Genomic DNA, 18627 nt, shown 5'->3' on the forward strand with positions numbered 1-18627 from the left:
TTTGAAAAGTAAATATTTATTTTTAATTGAAATGAATAATTTTTTTAAACTAAAATCAATCGAATTTTACTAAATCTTTAGTCTAAATAGAGTTTAGTTAGTTTACTAAATCTTTAGTCTAAATAGAGTTTAGTTAATTTTCAAATATAACAGGGGATATTTATGAAATAAAATCAGTAATTGACCATTAAATATAAAGAGGGGTAAAGTTGGAATTTAAATATTATATTAACTTTAATTTGGATGGTTTGAAAGTTTTCTAAATTTGGAAGGGTATACATGATATCTTAATTTTTAGATGGGTATTTTATGTAAATAGATAGTTTTAGAAGGGTATTGAGAGAATTTTCCCAAAAGTTAGGGTACGCTCCCCGTTTCGTCCGATCTCTGCACGTGCTCCGCACGTGCCAAGCGATGAGCGTCGCGAGCCTAAAATTGTGCGACGAGACCAACCCACGCGGGCTCCATCTACTCCATACCCGTGTGCTGTGGCCCTTTTGGTGCGAATTTTGGTTCGCAAACCCTAGTCGGCGACGGGTGCTGCTGCGGCGGCGGAGGTGGTGGCGGAGCATCAGGTACGACCTTATTACTCCCTTTTGCTCCCCCGATTGCGCGCTTCGTCTCTCGATCTCTCGACGAGGTTTGATCTCTCCGGTTCCATCCACCTCCTCTAAACCCTAGTCGATTTGGCCTCTCTTGAGGGGGATTCTAATGGATCTCGACGATGGAAATCCGATTGAGGATGTTCTGATTTGTTCTTGAATGGGATGCGCGGGATAGGGTTTAGAGATCTTTCGAGATCTGTAGAATAATCGCATCATGTAATTGCATTTGTTATTGAACGTAAGTAGTTTTGGGATACTGGGATTTGTTTTTTGTTTGTTTGTTTTTTGGTTTTGATTCGAATAATTGTGGGTTTGTTATACTTAAGGCGTCTCTCTCCATTTGCTATTATTTTGTGACGATATTTGAAGTAATTTAGATGAGATGAATGATGGGAAAGATCTCTGGGAGAATAGTTAGTGATTCTCGGTAGTTCTGAATGATTGCGAATCCTGTAAATGGCCTATACTGGATTTTGTTTGATTTTCTATTTAGAGGCGTGCTAAAATTGCTTTTAGATCTGAGTTTATCTGAGAAGTATGCTTGGAATTTGTTTTAATTCGGTTTGGGAGTATGCAAATCCACTGCACTATATTTCTTCTAAGAGAGAGAGATGGTGAAAGTGAATTTCAGCTTTCGAAATGAGAGCTAGACTGGGAAATATTGGCAGATGCTATGACAGCTTGCTTTGAAAAGCTTAGAGAAACACTGATCAAGTTTTCATTGTAGAACTTCTGGTGCTACATATCATTTTACATATCTCATATAGATCAGTAGATCACTATATTGCCATCCGAGAATTAAACAAACATATGATGCAGTTTCTTAAAGTTTATCTTGAACTGCATAAAGTCTTATTAGACTTTTTCGAGGCCAACGATTTTTAGTGAAGTATGCATGGCATAATAGGGAGCACAGCACTGTCGAGATTAATTTGGTGCTACATTGTCAGCTATAAACAATGATAAGTATTTGATTTTCAAGTAACTCCGAAGAAGTGTGACCATTTTAGTTAACTAATTTTTGGTTCACCCATGGTGAATTGCTTGTTTCTTTTCAGTTTAGATTGTCTGCTTTCCTGAACTGCATGTGAAACTTTATAATGAGTTTTTTTTTTTTTCAGGAAACAGTGATGTCTCTTGCAACAATTTGCAAGCGAGTGGGTCTCAAAGATTTAGTTTCAAATGTTCCAATCTATAGCAGTACGACTGGTAATGATCTCTAAAGCTTGGTAAAGGTGTACTTTTGTCATTTAATCCGTTATACTTCGTCTGTTTGATTGCTCAATCAACGTTGTTTCAGAGTCATCTGGAGGACTCGGCTTGATTTTTAAGCGTTGGGCTACAGAAAAGACGGCAGGATCCACGAAAAATGGCCGCGACTCTAACCCTAAATATTTGGGTGTTAAGAAGTTTGGTGGAGAGGTATGCACAAACCAAATTGCTTTCTGATTCTTTTCTTAGGGTGCTAATATGATAAAGTACCACCTGACGATCCCACACAATCATATCAAAAAATCGGAACATACATTCTTAAATTTGGTCCAACTTTTTTTTATTTTGCATTTTCGTCCACTTTTTCCTTTTTTGTAGTATTTTGAGGTGAAATATTTTTTCATTTTGAAAATGCCCCTAGCTTAAGATCTTTAAAGCACAAATTCATTAATAGGAAAAACTTTTTTTTACTTTTTCGTATCCCACTTTAGGAGCTCTATTCAATGTAATTTCTCCTTTTCCTCTTCTAACTACTGTGATGATCGTGAGCGCCAAAAAAATATCACTTGTTGTCAAGGTTGTTAATACTCACATGATCTGATCTGATCAGATCATCAAGTATTCAAATGAAAGGTGCATCAGCATTCACTGTTGAATTGTTTCTAATAAAAATATGCTACTCCTGTATCTCTTGTGTAACGCGCTTTTACACAATACATTGTTGCTGTTGCTTTGACAATGGGAGGCTTCTTGTGAAAAAAAAAAACTCTCGAGCCCAGGCTCCATCAATCGTGAAAAACATAAAATAGCATCTACAGAAGTCATCTGTGTAGTTTGTGTTAAGTGGTGACACGCTCTAGAATTGCGGCCGTGTTATGTCAAATAAATAGTCTTTAACTGATTTACTATATCTGACTTAATTTATGAACTCTCATCTACCTAGCCTGTGGCCTTTTCCCAAATAAAATAAATTAAATAAAAGAGAAAAAAGAAATTCTTCTATGAGGTATGACGGTAGAGAACCTTTCTATGAAGGTTTATCTGATCTTATTCGGTGAAGTTAAGTTAGAACAAAAGAAACTACAGAAAATATATCATAAAATTTGCAGCTAAAGCAGCAAAATTGACTGGATCTAAGCACTAAAATTAATTTTAATGAAAGCAAATAAAGGTATTTTAGTGTCAATCAATAGGTGCATATAATCCAAAACGTTTTCACACTGATCGCATAGTCCGGTACTCCGGACCCCATGCGCGTGCTCTGCACGTGCCAAGCATTATAAGCGAAGCCAAGCCAAACTCTAACAACGAGGTCTCATCTCTCTCTCCGCTTCCATCCACCTTTAATAAACTCTAACAACGGAGCTCTCGTCTCTCTCTAGATCCCGGCCATGGCGGTGTTCCTAGCTCGCCAAACCCTTCAGGCCCTCCGCGCCAGGCAATCGGAAACGATCGATCTCGAATCCCCTCTCTTCCCTCTGAATTTGCTTCTCGCATTGCCTCCATGCCCGATCTCGCCTATTTAGGGTTTGATTCGACGAAGAGCATACGCAATGGACCTTTTGATCCCTTTGGCGGAGAAGAAACCTAGAAACCAGTTCCTCTTTTGGGAATTTTGTTGTTCCTATTCTGATATAGTTGGTTTTCTTCTCAATCGATCATTCCATCAGTGCGATGCTTAGGGGTAAAACGACTCATATGCAACTAAATGAATAGTGGATAGTAAATGTGCTTGAAACCACTAGATTCCCACTTTTATACACTACGTTGGTAGAATTCATATACGGGTAAATGACAAGTAGAGATGAATGTTTGTCTTATTTTTCTTATTCCTTTGTTTCGTTTTTTTTCAAAAAAAAAAAATTGAGTATGATTTGCCTCCTATGCTCTGTTATATTAGATTCTTCATATATTTTACTTGTGCCAATTTCCACTTCTTGGGATTGTAAGTACACTCACTCTATCACATGAACTCTTTTACAAAAAGATGATTGCATTTATTTTTTAAAAAAAATATTCAAATTTGCGATAATCATACACATGTGCATATATTTTGAAATGTTTTCCTCTCTTGCTTAGAATTCACTAAAATGGTGATGTGAATTTTGAATCTTATTTCAGGCCCAAGTTGGACAATCTGCAATGATATTGCGAAATCATTTGCAAACACACAGTCCTCGCCCCGGGTCTTCGAAGTTTAAAGGTTATATTGCTAACTTGCTCATTATTCATTTCATGTTCTGTTGTCTCTTTTTTTTTCCTGATCTCAACCTATGTATGACAGCCTCTTCCTAAATCGATAATTTATTTGTGCAGAAAAGTCACAAGTTAAAGCATTTTGTGCTGATATTGTTTCACCTCAAGAAGAAAAGTTTATTTAGTATATGATGTCATGTTGTTCACGAAATACCATATGATAAACCCTTCTGGCTAACTAACAATTACAACTAACACAATCAAGTAATTACGAAATAGGCAAACCATGGTTAAATAAAACTTGTTGATAGATTCTTCGAATTAATGATTGTGAACTTCATATCTGATCGAGTCATTTGATTCGTGTACAAAGGTTCATAACCTCTTTCTGTTATGTTAAAGACTTGTGCTTATACACCTATCGTTCTACATAATCTTGGACCAACTAACTGGAAAACCATGCTGAAGACGTAACCTTCTCAGTTATTTCACACTTTCTGAGGGTTTTTTTCTCGAGTTCTAATTACTATATCATATAGGCTGGTTAACTTTTTCAAAAAGCATTAAAGAGTACTGCTTTTTGCAAGTCGATTGTTTTTTTGATTGCCCCCCTTATGTTAGCAGAAGATTGTGACAAACTGACTAGTTCTAATGGTTGATGACCTGTCTCCCAAATAATATCTTTGTACAATTATAATACTTTCAATTAAGATGTTTATCAAAATCTAAACTGAAGCCATCCTTTTGCTAACAAACAGATGATGAGGAGCGTGAACAGCTCGCCAAGGAGATTGCCAAAGATTGGAGTGCTGGTAATCTCTTCCATGAGTTTTCTTATGGCTTTCTTTTCCTGTAGATAATTTCCTCTATAGTTTGGTGTGCGCGCCTTTACTTTAAAAGTGATTTCCCACATCTGGATCCTTTGGTTGCAGTTTTTGAACGGAGCATAAACACATTGTTTCTGACTGAAATGGTCCGCGGCTTGATGCTGACATTGAAATACTTCTTTGAGAGGAAAGTTACCGTAAGTGATGCCCTTCGTTGATTCATTTTTCTTATTTTGATATTTGTGCCTATGTTAAAACTCTTTAAATCAATTTTCCTTTTGTTTCGTTGCAGATAAATTATCCCTTCGAAAAGGGCCCCTTGAGCCCTCGCTTTCGTGGAGAGCATGCTCTAAGACGTTATCCAACTGGGGAGGAGCGGTGCATTGCTTGTAAACTTTGTGAAGCTGTAAAGATTCCTAATGTTGCATAATTTTAGTGCATTAGGAATTTTCTTTTGTTTATGTAGTAGAATATAATATCAGTTATTCAACCATTAGCTTTAGGTATAGGGTTTAGGTTGGTTATCTTACATTCTTCCTGATTTGCATCCTTGACCAACCTGCAGTTTTAAACTCCTGTTTATTACTGTTGTTGCCATAATTATATGTTTTTTTTTTTCAGTAATTGCATCAACTTTTTGACATGAAGAAAATATTATTTATAAAAATTGAATTGGATGCGGCTATTTGTCTACTAGGCAAGGAAGAAAAATTAAGGATTTCAGCTTCGGAAGTCAAATGATAAAGAATAGGAAGAACGAGTAAATACTCCCATTAAATATATGATATTACTTTGAAAACAAATACAGATTCTATCGGGTGGAAACTTAAAGCGTTACTATTTATTTATTGGCCATTCCATTCCTCAGTTCATCAAAGTGATATTTTATGAGTATTCATCTGATATGATCAGGTATGCCCAGCACAGGCCATCACAATTGAAGCAGAAGAACGTGAAGATGGTAGTCGTCGAACTACTAGGTAATTGGCTGAGGTTTTTTTTTTACTTCTTTTAGCTGGTGTTATTAGGAGGTTTATCGTCACAAAAGTGCTACCTCGATTGCAGGTATGACATCGACATGACCAAGTGCATCTACTGTGGGTATTGTCAGGAGGCGTGCCCAGTCGATGCAATTGTTGAAGGCCCTAATTTCGAATTTGCCACTGAGACCCATGAGGTGATTTCCTTTCGTATTTGGCTAAATTGTAGGAAACTTGTGTGAATATCATGATTTTCATAGTCCCCTTGAAATTATAGACCCATATTTTGACCACCTTAAACTAGTTTTGTTAGGCGATATCACTTTGGCCATAGTTTATAATAAGGTAAAGTGTTAGTTTCATTGTATGAGGACAACTTGGATTTATGATACTTCTAGGTTTCTCTCTTTTGTGCACCCGAGTTCCCCTATTTTTCTCTTTCATTTTCTCTTTTCCGGATCACTCCATTATGCACAGAACTAAACTGCCACTTTTTTTTTCCCCTTTTTTATTTTTCAATTTAAATCTTTCAGGAGTTGTTGTATGACAAGGAGAAGCTATTAGAGAATGGCGATAGGTGGGAAACAGAGATTGCTGAGAATCTGAGATCCGAGAGCCTCTATCGTTGATCTGATACCTCTCGAACGAACTCAGTTTACCCCTTTGGGCTTTTGTTATCTTAGTTCTCCATTAAATAAGCGTTGTTTCTGTAATTGGCCACATTATGGTTGTTGCGCCAAACACAAGCTTTTGTTCTGGAGATGTATAAGAAAACTTTTGTATTTTGTATTTTGTATTTTTATTTTATTTTATTTTATTTTTTCCTGTTAAGCCGAATTTGCTTGCTTGGATTCAAAGAAGACTGAATTTCAAATCAGAAGAAGTTGCTCACTATTTAAATGGAGCTCAACATTGTTTAAGAAGTTTACTTTAGTGTTAAGATCTCTCCTTTCTTGGAGTGCATGGTCAGGTTTTTGGTTTTATTTAAGTTTTTACACGAACGGGTTGGTTTTGTTATTTTCATTTAGTTCGGCAACTCTCTCTCTCTCTCTCTCTCTCTCTCTCTCTCTCTGTTTTTTATTACAAATAATAAAATGAAAAAAGTAGAATATAATTGGTGTATTTTTTAGCTTTGAAAAGTAGTTGCCAATAAATAGACTTAGGTTCATCTAATGTTATTAGATAAAACAAAATTAGGATACAAACATCTAGAATTTAGTTTTCTATTTTTATTGAAACTAGTGAAGGCCCGCGCTTTGCGGCGAAAAATTTATGCAATTTTTAAAATATTTGAATAAATTTTTTTCATTTTTGGAAAAACATCAAAAACCCTCACTGTGGTTTTGTAGTTTCTTACTTTGCTCCCCTGTGGTTTAAAATGTACCAATTTGTCCCCATGTGGTTTCTTTTTTCTCTTTTTTTTTTTTATCAATTTTATTATTATTTTTTTTAAATCAGTGATAAAGTTAAAATTAAAGGGTACTAAAGTGAATATTTGATAAATCTAGATGGGTATCTGAAGTTTTTTGTATATAATTTAATGAAATATTAACGAAAAGGCTACCGAAAGATAAAAACGAAACCATAGGGGGGCAATTTGATACATTTTAAACCACAGGGTGGCAAAGTGAGAAACTAGTAAAACCCACGCTATCGCATCCCCGCTCAAAATAGACAATACCCAAATCATGCGAAAGTAAGGAAGTGTTATCCACAACTAACTCCCGATGTTACGTTGTCGGCCGCCAACGTAACCCTCCGCAAAGTTAGAAGCCAAACACTCCAATCAACTCTAACTTTTTAGAGTTATCATAATACCCAATCATGATACTTTCGCTCACAAGTCGAATAGATCTCGTCTCTCACGAGCCTATTTCCTATAGTCCAACCGGCCTAAGGTTTGCTAGGTCCACTAAGACTCAACCCTAGACTCTGATACCAAATTAATCTGTCACGCCCCGGGACCCAGCGGAAGCCCGCCCGGCACGTGCCGAGACCCGCCATACGTCTAAAACATATAAGGCGTCTAAAAACAACAATACATAAAGCGGTAGTAAAAGACAACTAGGAGTATCAGAGCATGATATAATACTAAGTTCTACAATAATAATGATTGCTAGAATAGCAACATAAAGTGATGTAAAGAACACTAGAGTTAGTGTAAAGTCAAGATTGAACATACAATCTTTTGAGTTAAGGATTCGATCATACTTGCTATGAGTTCCGTGCTTGAGGGCGGTCTCACCCCCTCGAGCGATGCGCTCCGGAGTTTTAGCATCACAGGTTGGAGTAAACCCGAGGACGGTCCTAGCGGGTGAGTTCCTGCGATGATGGACTTAATGTAAAGCAAGTTTAATGGGGCGAAACTCCCGGGTTTTGTTAAGGATTTTATAGGTTTGCGAATTTCGTAAAGTTGAATGGAGTCTTGAAGAGTTGATCGCGGAAGTTTGAAGAAAAGATCCAAATTTTAGAACAAAGACTCATTCGGTGTCACGCCCCAATCCCCGCCAATTTGGTCGGGTTCGGGTCACGTCAACAGACGCCGAACGGACAGAGCCTCCCCTGTCCGCCCAAGGCTCCAACATCGCGTATAATTAAGCAATTTAACAAGAGAAATTGCATAAATAATACAAGGCTTGCTCGAGGGCAAGCAACAACGGAAGCGAAAGCTCTAAGCTAAATATACAACACACGTGATATTTGATTTCTTTTGAACCAAATTCAAGTAAGTAATAATATTACATTCCATTCAACCATCATATCTTTTTACATTTAGTTATCCACCAATTACATGATTGTTTTCACTTTACATACCTACATCAACAAAATAAAGTTGATACATGTATAACAAAAGGGAATGACTACAAAATGCATAAAGTCCCCGGTGGCCGCTACCTACGGCGCCAAACCCTTGCCTCGGTCCTCCGCCGCCCCGCTCGTGCTAGGACCTGTAGGGTTAGTGGTGTGAGAACTACAACGAAGTTCCCAGTGGGCTCGGCATCCGACCTCGCCGACTTACCCACTAGGTCTATCCAGGCATAAGTATTTCAAAGGAAGAAAAGTAACCATTACTAATGCAACTAATACTATGCCTGCAAGGAAGAGTCAGTAGATAAACAATTGCAATACAAATATGGAAATGCATGCATGCCCCAATCATGATCAAACTTTGGCTCTTACCCAATCTTGCCGGTTAACTCCGTTAACCCCAATGACTCACAACTCAAAATCCCTTAATAACGGGGGACTCGAACCTCCCTAGGGACCGTCAACTGGTGGGACTTTACCACGCCCAGTGGTGACCAACTCCGGAGCGCACCGCTCGAGGGGGAGCGACCTCCCTCAAGCCAAGACGAAATGTGAGTATCGATCTAATCCTCAACTTGAGGACTCATAGCCACTAGTCACAATGCCAATGTCAAGATAGGTCTCTACCTATTCACTCTTGCCACTCTCAAGGCTTTACCTTCGACGATGTCAACATGGGTTAAACTATATTCAATGGTTCATCTCTCAATGCAATTCTTGTTTCTATGTCAATGACACCCTTGTTTTCTAGTGTCCAAGTCCATTCTCACATTCACACAACTTGAGGGTCCAATCACACATGTCTATTTTGGTTTAATCATTCTCTATGTTCAACTACGTTAGAAGCATACAAATGAAGTCAAACCAAGTTCCACATGAAGCTACCCTACTATGCATGAATGGATATATATGTATATATGCTCAAGAATAGAGAAAACAGACATAGAAGGGAATCCAACGATTCCGGCGTGCACCCCCCACCTCTATGAGTCGTGTGGGTGTNTGATTTATGGTGAAGATGTTTAATTGTAATAAGTTCAGAAAGCTTAGATTGCTTTAAAAATTCTTTTACTGAACTTTTATGTGTTCTGGGACCGGTCCCTGTGTTGAAGAGACCGGTTCCCCTAAGGTCCTCACTGTGTGAACATTAATGCAACCGGTCCCCTGAGATGAGAGACCGGTTCCCGAACCTTGGTATTTCTGTCGCGTAGCGAGGGACCGGTCTCTGGCTTGAGAGGCCGGTTCCCGAACGTTGTGTTTTTTGATCACGCAGCGAGGGACCTGTTCCTCACTTGAGAGACCGGTCTCTCACAGACCGGTCTCCTCGAAAGGACCGGTCCCTGTGGACGACACATGTTTTTAAAAAGGATTTTTTGCAATCCTAGTCTACTTCTAAGTCTTCTAAACATATAAATAAGCCATGGGGGTCATCTTAAAGTTTAAGGCTTTGAATTTTTACTGATTCTAAATCCTAGAAACTTGTTTTTCCGTTCTAATGCTTCTATTCACATAACAAGTTTCGTAAAATCAACAATCGACTTGGTTCTTCGGTTTTACTCGAGATCTTATTCGAGAATCAAGTTGATGTTTGATTAGAAGACGGATCCTCATAGCTTATGGGATTCTAAAGCTTAATCACCACAAATCTTCAATTCTACAAGCTCCTGAAGGAGATTTGGTGCGTGGAGCTCGCGTGTAGCCGAGGAGTCGGTGGACGCTTCGAGGAGCTGAGGCGTTGACGCTGCGAGGAGTTGCGGCAAAATCGATTGGAGGATTCCTATCGATCGAGGACCGGCGAAGATCACAATCTACGGAAAATCGGTAAATTGAGTCGTGTATTTTTGTCAAAATCACTTGTACTCAAGTTTTCTTAGTGGATTTTCTTCGCGTGATCGGTCCCGTGGGTTTTTTACTCCGATTTGGAGTTTTCCCACGTTAAATTCTCGGTGTGCTGTTTTTTTTTCCGCTATTCTATTTTTTTTCCGCTCTAGGTGTTACTTATCTTTTAGATCCTCGGGATCCATATCTTACAAGTGGTATCAGAGCGGGTATAGGTTGTAATTCATGGCCGAGGGCGGTAACATTAATCGACCCCCTCTCTTCGATGGCACTAATTACGCTTATTGGAAAGTGCGCATGAGGGCGTTTCTTATTGCCATCGACGAGCGGGTATGGCAAGCCATTGAATTCGGATGGAAACATCCTACCGAAGTTGTCGTGAATGTTACCGGTCCGAAACCTAGAAATAAGTGGATGAAAGAGGAAAACGAAATATCTTCGTTCAACGGAAAGGGTATCAATGCTTTATTTAATGCTTTAAATCAAACTAAATTTTCTCGTGTCTCGGCGTGTGAAACCGCTAAGGAAATTTGGGACACTTTACAAGTTACACACGAGGGTACAAGCTTGGTAAAGATTCAAAAATTGCAAATGCTTACTAGTAGGTTTGATTCTATCCGTATGGAATAACATGAATCTTTTAGCGAGTATTATACTCGTTTGCAAGACATTGTAAACATGTGTGCTAACTTGGGCGAGAAAATTTTCGATTCCAAAATTATTCGAAAAATTTTGAGGACCCTTCCAGAACGATTTCGTCCTAAGGTTGCGGCTATTGAAACGGTTAAACATCCGGATGAACTTAAGGTAGAAGAATTAGTAGGTGCACTGCAAACTTATGAGATGACTTTTCCTTCTAATTCGTCTTCTTCCAAGTCTTCCTCTAAAGCTTCAGAGATGGCTCTAAATTCAACAAAAGGAGATGTCACTTCAACTTCATCGGATTCTGAGTCGGAGCAAACTTTGGAGGAGTTTGAAAAGCAACTAGCACTTCTAACGAAGAAGTTCCGTCGGAACTTTAGAAAGAAGTTTCCTCCCAAGTCTACTTCCTCCAAGTCAAGCAAATCCAAAGGGAATTCGTCTTCTTCTTCTTCAAAATTCAGAAAATCGGAAAACTTTCAAAAGGACTCTACAAAAGAAAAGAAAAGCAGTGAAGGTCAAATTCAATGTTACAAGTGCAGGGGTTTTGGCCATATTGCATCGGACTGTCCAAATAAAAAATCTTTGAAGAAGAAAGCGATGCAAGCTATTATTTGGGACGATTCCTCATCTGACGATTCCACTTCAAGTGAAGAGGATGTGAATGCCATGGCGCTGATTGCACAGGATTCAACTTTTATGTGTTTAGCATCTGCAGATTCCATCTCTATGTCGCCTATAAATGAGAAATCATCTTCGGAAAACTCATCAGAAGAAGAATCGGACGAAGATGACATGGTCGGAGCATATCAACAATTGGTAGTCGAATCAAAGAAGGTGGTAAAACATAACAAGAGGCTGCGGCGGAGTCTACATGAGTTGGAACAAGAGAATTCAAAATTGGCCTCATTAACAAAGGATTTAGAACAAGAGAGAGATGGTTTGACAAAGGCCTACAATTCTTTATGTGAGAAGTGTTCGTTACTTGAAAAGGAAAAAGAGACTCAGGTGGAAAACATCAATTATCTCACCAAGCAATACTCGGAAGCTAGAGAAGCAAATATGGAATTCACCAAGACAATTATTCAATTGAAGTCAGATTTGAACCAATTTTCATCTGGCTTGAGCAAACTTGATAAGATGCTTGGACTTGGTCAAACAAATAAACTTGGACTTGGGTACGAACGGACATATATTGATCAAGCTATGAAGAAAGATAATGAACATTCGACAAAAACAGTTCCTAAGTTTTATGGTAAGTTCGTCCCTCCTAAAAATACTTTGGCTAACAAAACTTGTCATATTTCTAGTGTTTTAGGACACATAAAGAAATTCTCCAAACAAAAGGGAAAGAGCTCAACAACATCCTTGAATCAAAGAACATCACCTATGAAGAATGATCCTAAATCAAAAGGGAAGTCAACTTGGACTCCCAAGAAGGTTGATCATAAGATGAGACAATCTTAGACTCCAAATGCTCTGAAATCAAAGGCAAAACAGGCATGAAAACCAAAGAAGGAGGATATGAAGAAGAAGTCAATTCAAATCGTCGACAAGCCAACATCAACAAATGCAAGCAAATCGTCGCAACACAAAATACGTAAGGTTTCGGTACGCAAAGGTGAACTCTTCCCATGCCTAGTCATTCACACTTCGCTTCATGCTTACGATAATACTTCATGGTATCTCGATAGTGGCTGTTCCCGTCACATGACCGGTGATAAAAATTGGTTTACTTCTTTAAATAAAATCTCCGGAGGACTTGTTGTTTTCGGAGACGGTCGCTCGTCAAAAATCGTTGGAAAAGGAACAGTAACTATCTCAGATGGCCCTACATTGAATGATGTTTTCTATGTTGAGGGGCTTAAATCTAATCTTGTAAGCATAAGCCATGTGCGATGATGGGTATTCTGTGAACTTTTTCGATAAAGAATGCCATGTGACTCGTGATGACAATCTGTTCTTGAAGTGCGTTAGATCTCAGAATAACTGTTATGTAGTTCCTAGTTCTTCGACTGAACGTTGTAACCTAGTGTCATTAGAGACTGAAACTTTATGCCATGAATGACTAGCTCACATAAACTTTAAGGAGCTATCAAAGATAAACAAAGAAGGAGGTTGTTAGAGGTGTACCTAAGATTGATTTAAAAAAGAACACTGTGTGTGGGGGTTGTCAATTGGGGAAACAAACTAGGTCCGCACATAAGAATTTGAACCACTTAGGGACATCTAAACCTTTAGAGTTACTTCACATGGACTTGATGGGACCATCTAGGATTCAAAGTTTGGGTGGAAAATGATATATCCTGCTTATTGTTGATGATTTTACTCGTTTTGTGTGGAGTGCCTTCTTACGAGAAAAAGCTGATACTTTTGATTCTTTTTCTGAAATCTGTCTTCGTCTTATGACTGAACGGAATGATAAAATTATACGTATTCGAAGTGATCAAGGGGGAGAAATCATAAATTCAAAATTTGTTGATTTCTGTGTTTCAAATGGCATAAAATATGAATTCTCGGCTCCTTATACACCCCAACAAAACGGAGTGGTTGAACGCAAGAATCGGGTTGTATAGGAGATGGCTCGTGTTATGCTTAATAGTAAGAAAATTGCTTTACACTTTTGGGCTGAAGCAGTTAACACAGCTGTTTATGTTATCAATCGAATTTATATGCGTCCGGGTACTTTTAATACTCCGTATGAACTTTGGCTTGGTAGGAAACCTGATATTAAATACTTTCGTGTCTTCAGGAGTAAATGTTTTATCCTTCGAGATCGTGAAAATCTTGGAAAATTTGACTCTCGAAGTGACGAAGGCATCTTTCTTGGTTATTCTACTACAAGACGTGCTTATCGTGCGTACAATTTACGATCTAAGACGGTAATGGAATCTATTAATATAAAAGTAGATGAAGCTTCTTCTGTAAGTTCTTCTGTGAATGGTTCTTCTAATTCTTTGATGAATGATGAGGATAATGATTCTCCGTTTGTATTGCCTGTGAATGATGATGTTTCTGCACTTGATAATTCCATTACATCTTCTGAAAATATTGCATCAAATGATTCATCTGAGTCTCAAAGTACCTCATCTGAAATCCCTAGCATATCTCCTGAGACTACACCACTGACAGAGTCAAGAGATCATCCTTTGTCAAATGTTATTGGGGATCCTAATGTTGGTGTGCGAACAAGAAGTCAGTTACAATGTGAATTTGCATGTTACGTTTCTTTGATCGAGTCAAAGAATATCGACGAAGCTCTACGTGATGAATATTGGATAAATGCCATGCAAGAAGAACTTGGCCAATTCGTTCGCAATGATGTATGGGAATTAGTACCGCGTCCTGAGCAACAACACATAATAGGTACCAAATGGATCTTTAAGAATAAGAAAAATGAGGATGGTACTATTGTTCGAAGTAAAGCAAGACTTGTTGCTCAGGGCTACTCACAAATTGAGGGAATAGACTTTGATGAAACCTTCGCCCCGGTTGCCCGTCTTGAATCAATTCGTATTTTGTTCGCGATCGCCTGCCATTTTAAAATCACTCTTTTTCAAATGGATGTAAAAAGTGCATTTCTAAACAGATTTTTAAAAGAGGAAGTTTATGTTGAACAACCGAAAGGTTTCATAGACTCAAAATTTTCAAATCACGTTTTTCGACTGAAAAAGGCACTTTATGGACTAAAACAGGCTCCGCGAGCATGGTACGAACGCTTGACAAAATATCTTTTGGAAAAGGGCTACAACCGAGGGGGAGCGGATAGAACTCTCTTTGTAAAACACTTGAAGGATAATTTCATTGTGGCACAAATCTATGTTGATGACATAGTTTTTGGGGCTACTAAAGATAAGGATGCCGCTGATTTTGCAAAGTTAATGACAAGCGAGTTTGAGATGTCGATGATGGGGGAGCTTAATTATTTTCTTGAATTTCAAGTTAAACAAACTAAAGATGGAATTCACTTGTGTCAGTCCAAATATGCGAAAAATTTGGTTAAGAAATTTGGATTGGACAATGCAAAGGATTTTGACACTCCGATGGGTACAAGCAACAAAGGACTTGGATTGAATTCGGAAGGTGAGAGCGTGGATGAGAAACAATACAGAAGCATGATTGGTAGCCTATTGTACTTGACTGCGAGCAGACCAGATATTGCGTTTAGTGTTGGAATTTGTGCTCGTTATCAAGCTAACCCTAAGGAAGTACATCTGAAAGCGGTTAAAAGGATCATTCGGTACGTTAAAGGTACAACCGCATATGGCCTCTTGTATCGTATGAGAACATCTCTTGATCTGATCGGATACTCAGATGCAGACTGGGCTGGTTCTGCAGATGATCGGAAAAGTACTAGTGGAGGTTGTTTCTACCTTGGAAACTGTTTTGTGGCTTGGCATAGTAAGAAACAGAACTGTATTGCACTATCCACTGCTGAGGCTGAGTATATTTCTGCTGGTAGTTGCTCCACTCAGTTGTTGTGGATGAAGAGTTTACTGAGCGACTATCGGATCCCTTCCACCACTCTTACTATTCTGTATGACAACACAAGTGCAATTAATATTTCTAAAAACCCTGTTTTACATTCACGAACAAAACATATTGAACTAAGATATCACTTTTTAAGAGAACTGGTTGAATCAAACATCCTACAACTTGAATATATTTCGACTGAAAATCAACTTGCAGATATTTTAACCAAACCTTTGGATCAAAAACGTTTTGTGCATTTAAGAAAGGCAATTGGTATGAATCCTTCAATTTAGATATATTCTACTGGGACATAGATCATGTGCGTGTTGCATTTTTACGTGCATGGTTTCTGGTGCTTGAGAGATGATTGAATTTCTTGGAGAATGTTGCTGTTTTGGGAGATGAATTGGTTTGTGACTTTAATTATTTCATATTTAGTTTTTGATTAATCAATGTCAAGGTTGTTCTCTTTTGTCATAATTTTTGAACGATCAAATCATTGAAATTCTGTTTAGCATACTGAATCACATTCAACACCTCATGCTTTGAACTTTGAATGTTGCAATTGTTTGTTTGATTATTAGTTTTAAGATGAATAACTATTTCTCTGGTTTTGAAATTGTAATAATATTTTAGACTTGAGAGTTGCACTAATTTAGAGGGAGTCTTTCCAATTTTTGGTTAAGAAAGTTTCTGAAATTTAAGATGTGGAAAGAGTTACATCCCTGCTGGGAGTGTGAAAACTACCACCACATGGAGGAAAGAGCTACCATCCCGGTCGTCTGGTCAGTGTGTGCAGCTACCACATGTTGATTAAAGGAAAGTACCTTTCAGAGAGAAAAAATTGCTCAAAGAGCTTTACATCACGTAGGTGATATAAGGTGGAATGTTAATAAAAAGATGCTCAAAGAGCCACTCCTGTCTTGAATATTGTGCATAACTCAATTTGAAAATATTATCTTGATTTCAGGATTCTGAAAATTATTTATACATTTTCTTTAACAAATATGATGATAAATCGATACAATTAATTCCTAGATCTTGCATGATGTGTAGAATTTTATTTTATATGTATCTAGAATTTTCATTGATTATCGGGTCAACAATTTTGCCAAATTGAATATCCTTGAAATTAATTTTTTAAAATTTATTTATGAAATTTTATTTGAAATTTTTGGGGATGGAAATTGATTATTTTTGTTGATTGAACTTTGTGGAATAACTTATAATTTTTCTGAAAAAATATTGAGCTTAAATTAAAATTTTTCAAAATTCAGGCTCTGGGACCGGTCCCAGGCAGGAGAGACCGGTCCCTCCATCCGACCCGATAAAAGGGGTTTTCGTTCAATGTGGTTTGTATGCGTTTTCAAATTTTTTTTCTGCTTCCTCCATTGTGCGTCTCTTGCCTCCAGATTGGTTTTTATTCACGTTCCTCGTGGATTTGCACTAATTTTAGGTATGATTTTCGAGTTTTGTTGCATTTATATCATATACTCCGAAAATGTGTTTCGTTTCAGATTTTTTGGTGGTTTTTCCTAGAGATCTAGATGATTCTGTCATTTAGAGTTTCGATCTTGTTATTAGATTTGTTCTCTTCATATTGTCTTGTATTTCTTCATCTTTTGATCAATTTTTGTAGGTTTTCATCTTCAAAACCTAGCTTTTTCAAAATTTTTGGAAATCATGTGGTTTTACTGATTTTTGTTGCATAAGTTGTTCATGCTTTTCATGTTTTGTGGCCCTGAGGATTATCTAGCATTTATATATCAATTTGCTAAAAATTTTGGAATTAAAATTTTTTTTTTTTGTTCTTATGTTCAATATGTAAAATTCATTATGTTTAACAGGTGATTTTTAAAAAATGTACTCGTGGATTCTTGTACTTGTGGTCCTTATGGCTGGGGGTGGTCGCGGAAGCAAACGACAGCGCTCCAAAGCTAAACGGCCGGTTGAGCAACAACCGGAAGATGAAGGGAGCGAATATGCTCCAGGTGACGAATCTGAGGAGGACGAGCCGGATTGGGAGACTTTTACTCCAGAGGTGTTAGCTAAGGATAAGGATACAGGAAAAGGAAAGGGAAAAGGAAAAGCCATGGATAAAGGCAAAGGAAAGGCAACTGAACGTACCGGTCGTCGCAAGTCTGGGGGTGTTGAAATTAGAGAACCAGGTTCTGAGCCTCCGCGTCATAGTCTACAGGATGTTCCGTCTGCTCGAAGGTCAATGTACTCGTCGAAGCATTGTATTGGTGAGCGCGATGTTGGTGTGGCCAGTATCATTGATTGTGTGCCAAGATTTCAGGATTTATTTGAAAAAGGAAATCTTCATCAGATTTGTGATTTCCCAGAACAAACTGGATTATGTTTGGAGCTGATTAGAGAGTTCTATATGCGAGCAGGTCACTTGAGTGATTCCGACGGGGGCCCGTACGTATTCACAACTTCCGTACGTGGTGTTGAGTTATCAATCACTCCTGATACGATAGCGTCTGTGCTAGGTATGGAAGCAAGGACAGAGGAAGTGGAATATCTGCAGGCCGGGTTCGACTCACTTCGCGATTGGAACCGTGTCGTGAACTCTATTTGCATGCCCGGAACAGAGTCAAATGGAATTATGGTTTTGTCGAAGGATTTCAAAATGGAGTACAGGTTTTTGAACTTCGTGGTTTGCTACAATATTTTGCCTCTCGCAAACACGAAGATTTTGAGATGGGATCGCATCTTGTACATGTATCTGTTGGGTAGGCCGGATATTGTAAGTGCAAAGAATATTAATATGAATATTCCATTTTTGATCTGGCGAAGAATGGTAAAGGACATCAAGACTTCGGGACAAAATGAAAGGTTGCCATTTCCACTAATTATCATGAGGATTCTGCGACTCCATGAGGTAGATATTCGTTGTTCATCGTATGAGCATAGCTTGGGAAGGATCAATGAAAGAACGTTCGTGAAGTCATCAATGCAGCTTCGAACTCCGTCCCAGCGTGCTTCTTCCCCTTCTGCTGCTCCACCTCCTGCTGCTGCTACTTCTTCACATCCTTCTATGGA

General features: G+C 38.2%; 2 protein-coding genes across 2 annotated transcripts; both read left to right on the forward strand.

Annotated features, from left to right (window-relative positions):
• On the forward strand, positions 426-6730 carry LOC109715721 (NADH-ubiquinone oxidoreductase subunit 8-like). The gene is made up of 10 exons (XM_020240855.1): positions 426-575; positions 1727-1814; positions 1906-2027; positions 3939-4020; positions 4772-4825; positions 4946-5037; positions 5133-5246; positions 5753-5820; positions 5906-6017; positions 6354-6730. Exons 2-10 carry the CDS (start codon positions 1736-1738, stop codon positions 6447-6449), a joined length of 819 nt encoding a protein of 272 aa, XP_020096444.1. The 5' UTR covers positions 426-575; positions 1727-1735; the 3' UTR covers positions 6450-6730.
• Positions 11707-16557, forward strand: LOC109714760. Its single transcript, XM_020239471.1, has 4 exons — positions 11707-11943; positions 12025-12361; positions 15301-15657; positions 16550-16557. Exons 1-4 carry the CDS (start codon positions 11707-11709, stop codon positions 16555-16557), a joined length of 939 nt encoding a protein of 312 aa, XP_020095060.1.

The sequence above is a fragment of the Ananas comosus genome, linkage group 9 (genome assembly GCF_001540865.1).
Source record: "Ananas comosus cultivar F153 linkage group 9, ASM154086v1, whole genome shotgun sequence".
Lineage (NCBI taxonomy): Eukaryota > Viridiplantae > Streptophyta > Magnoliopsida > Poales > Bromeliaceae > Ananas > Ananas comosus.

Excerpts from the sequence above, each read along its gene's own strand:
- LOC109715721 (XM_020240855.1), top strand. The coding sequence starts at position 1,736 with ATGTCTCTTGCAACAATTTGCAAGCGAGTGGGTCTCAAAGATTTAGTT. Across the intron at positions 4,826-4,945 it reads TGCCAAAGATTGGAGTGCTG|TTTTTGAACGGAGCATAAAC; the intron begins GTAATCTCTTCC and ends CTTTGGTTGCAG. Across the intron at positions 5,821-5,905 it reads GGTAGTCGTCGAACTACTAG|GTATGACATCGACATGACCA; the intron begins GTAATTGGCTGA and ends CCTCGATTGCAG.
- LOC109714760 (XM_020239471.1), top strand. The coding sequence starts at position 11,707 with ATGCAAGCTATTATTTGGGACGATTCCTCATCTGACGATTCCACTTCA. Across the intron at positions 11,944-12,024 it reads TGGTAGTCGAATCAAAGAAG|GATTTAGAACAAGAGAGAGA; the intron begins GTGGTAAAACAT and ends TCATTAACAAAG. Across the intron at positions 12,362-15,300 it reads AACAGTTCCTAAGTTTTATG|CTAACCCTAAGGAAGTACAT; the intron begins GTAAGTTCGTCC and ends CTCGTTATCAAG.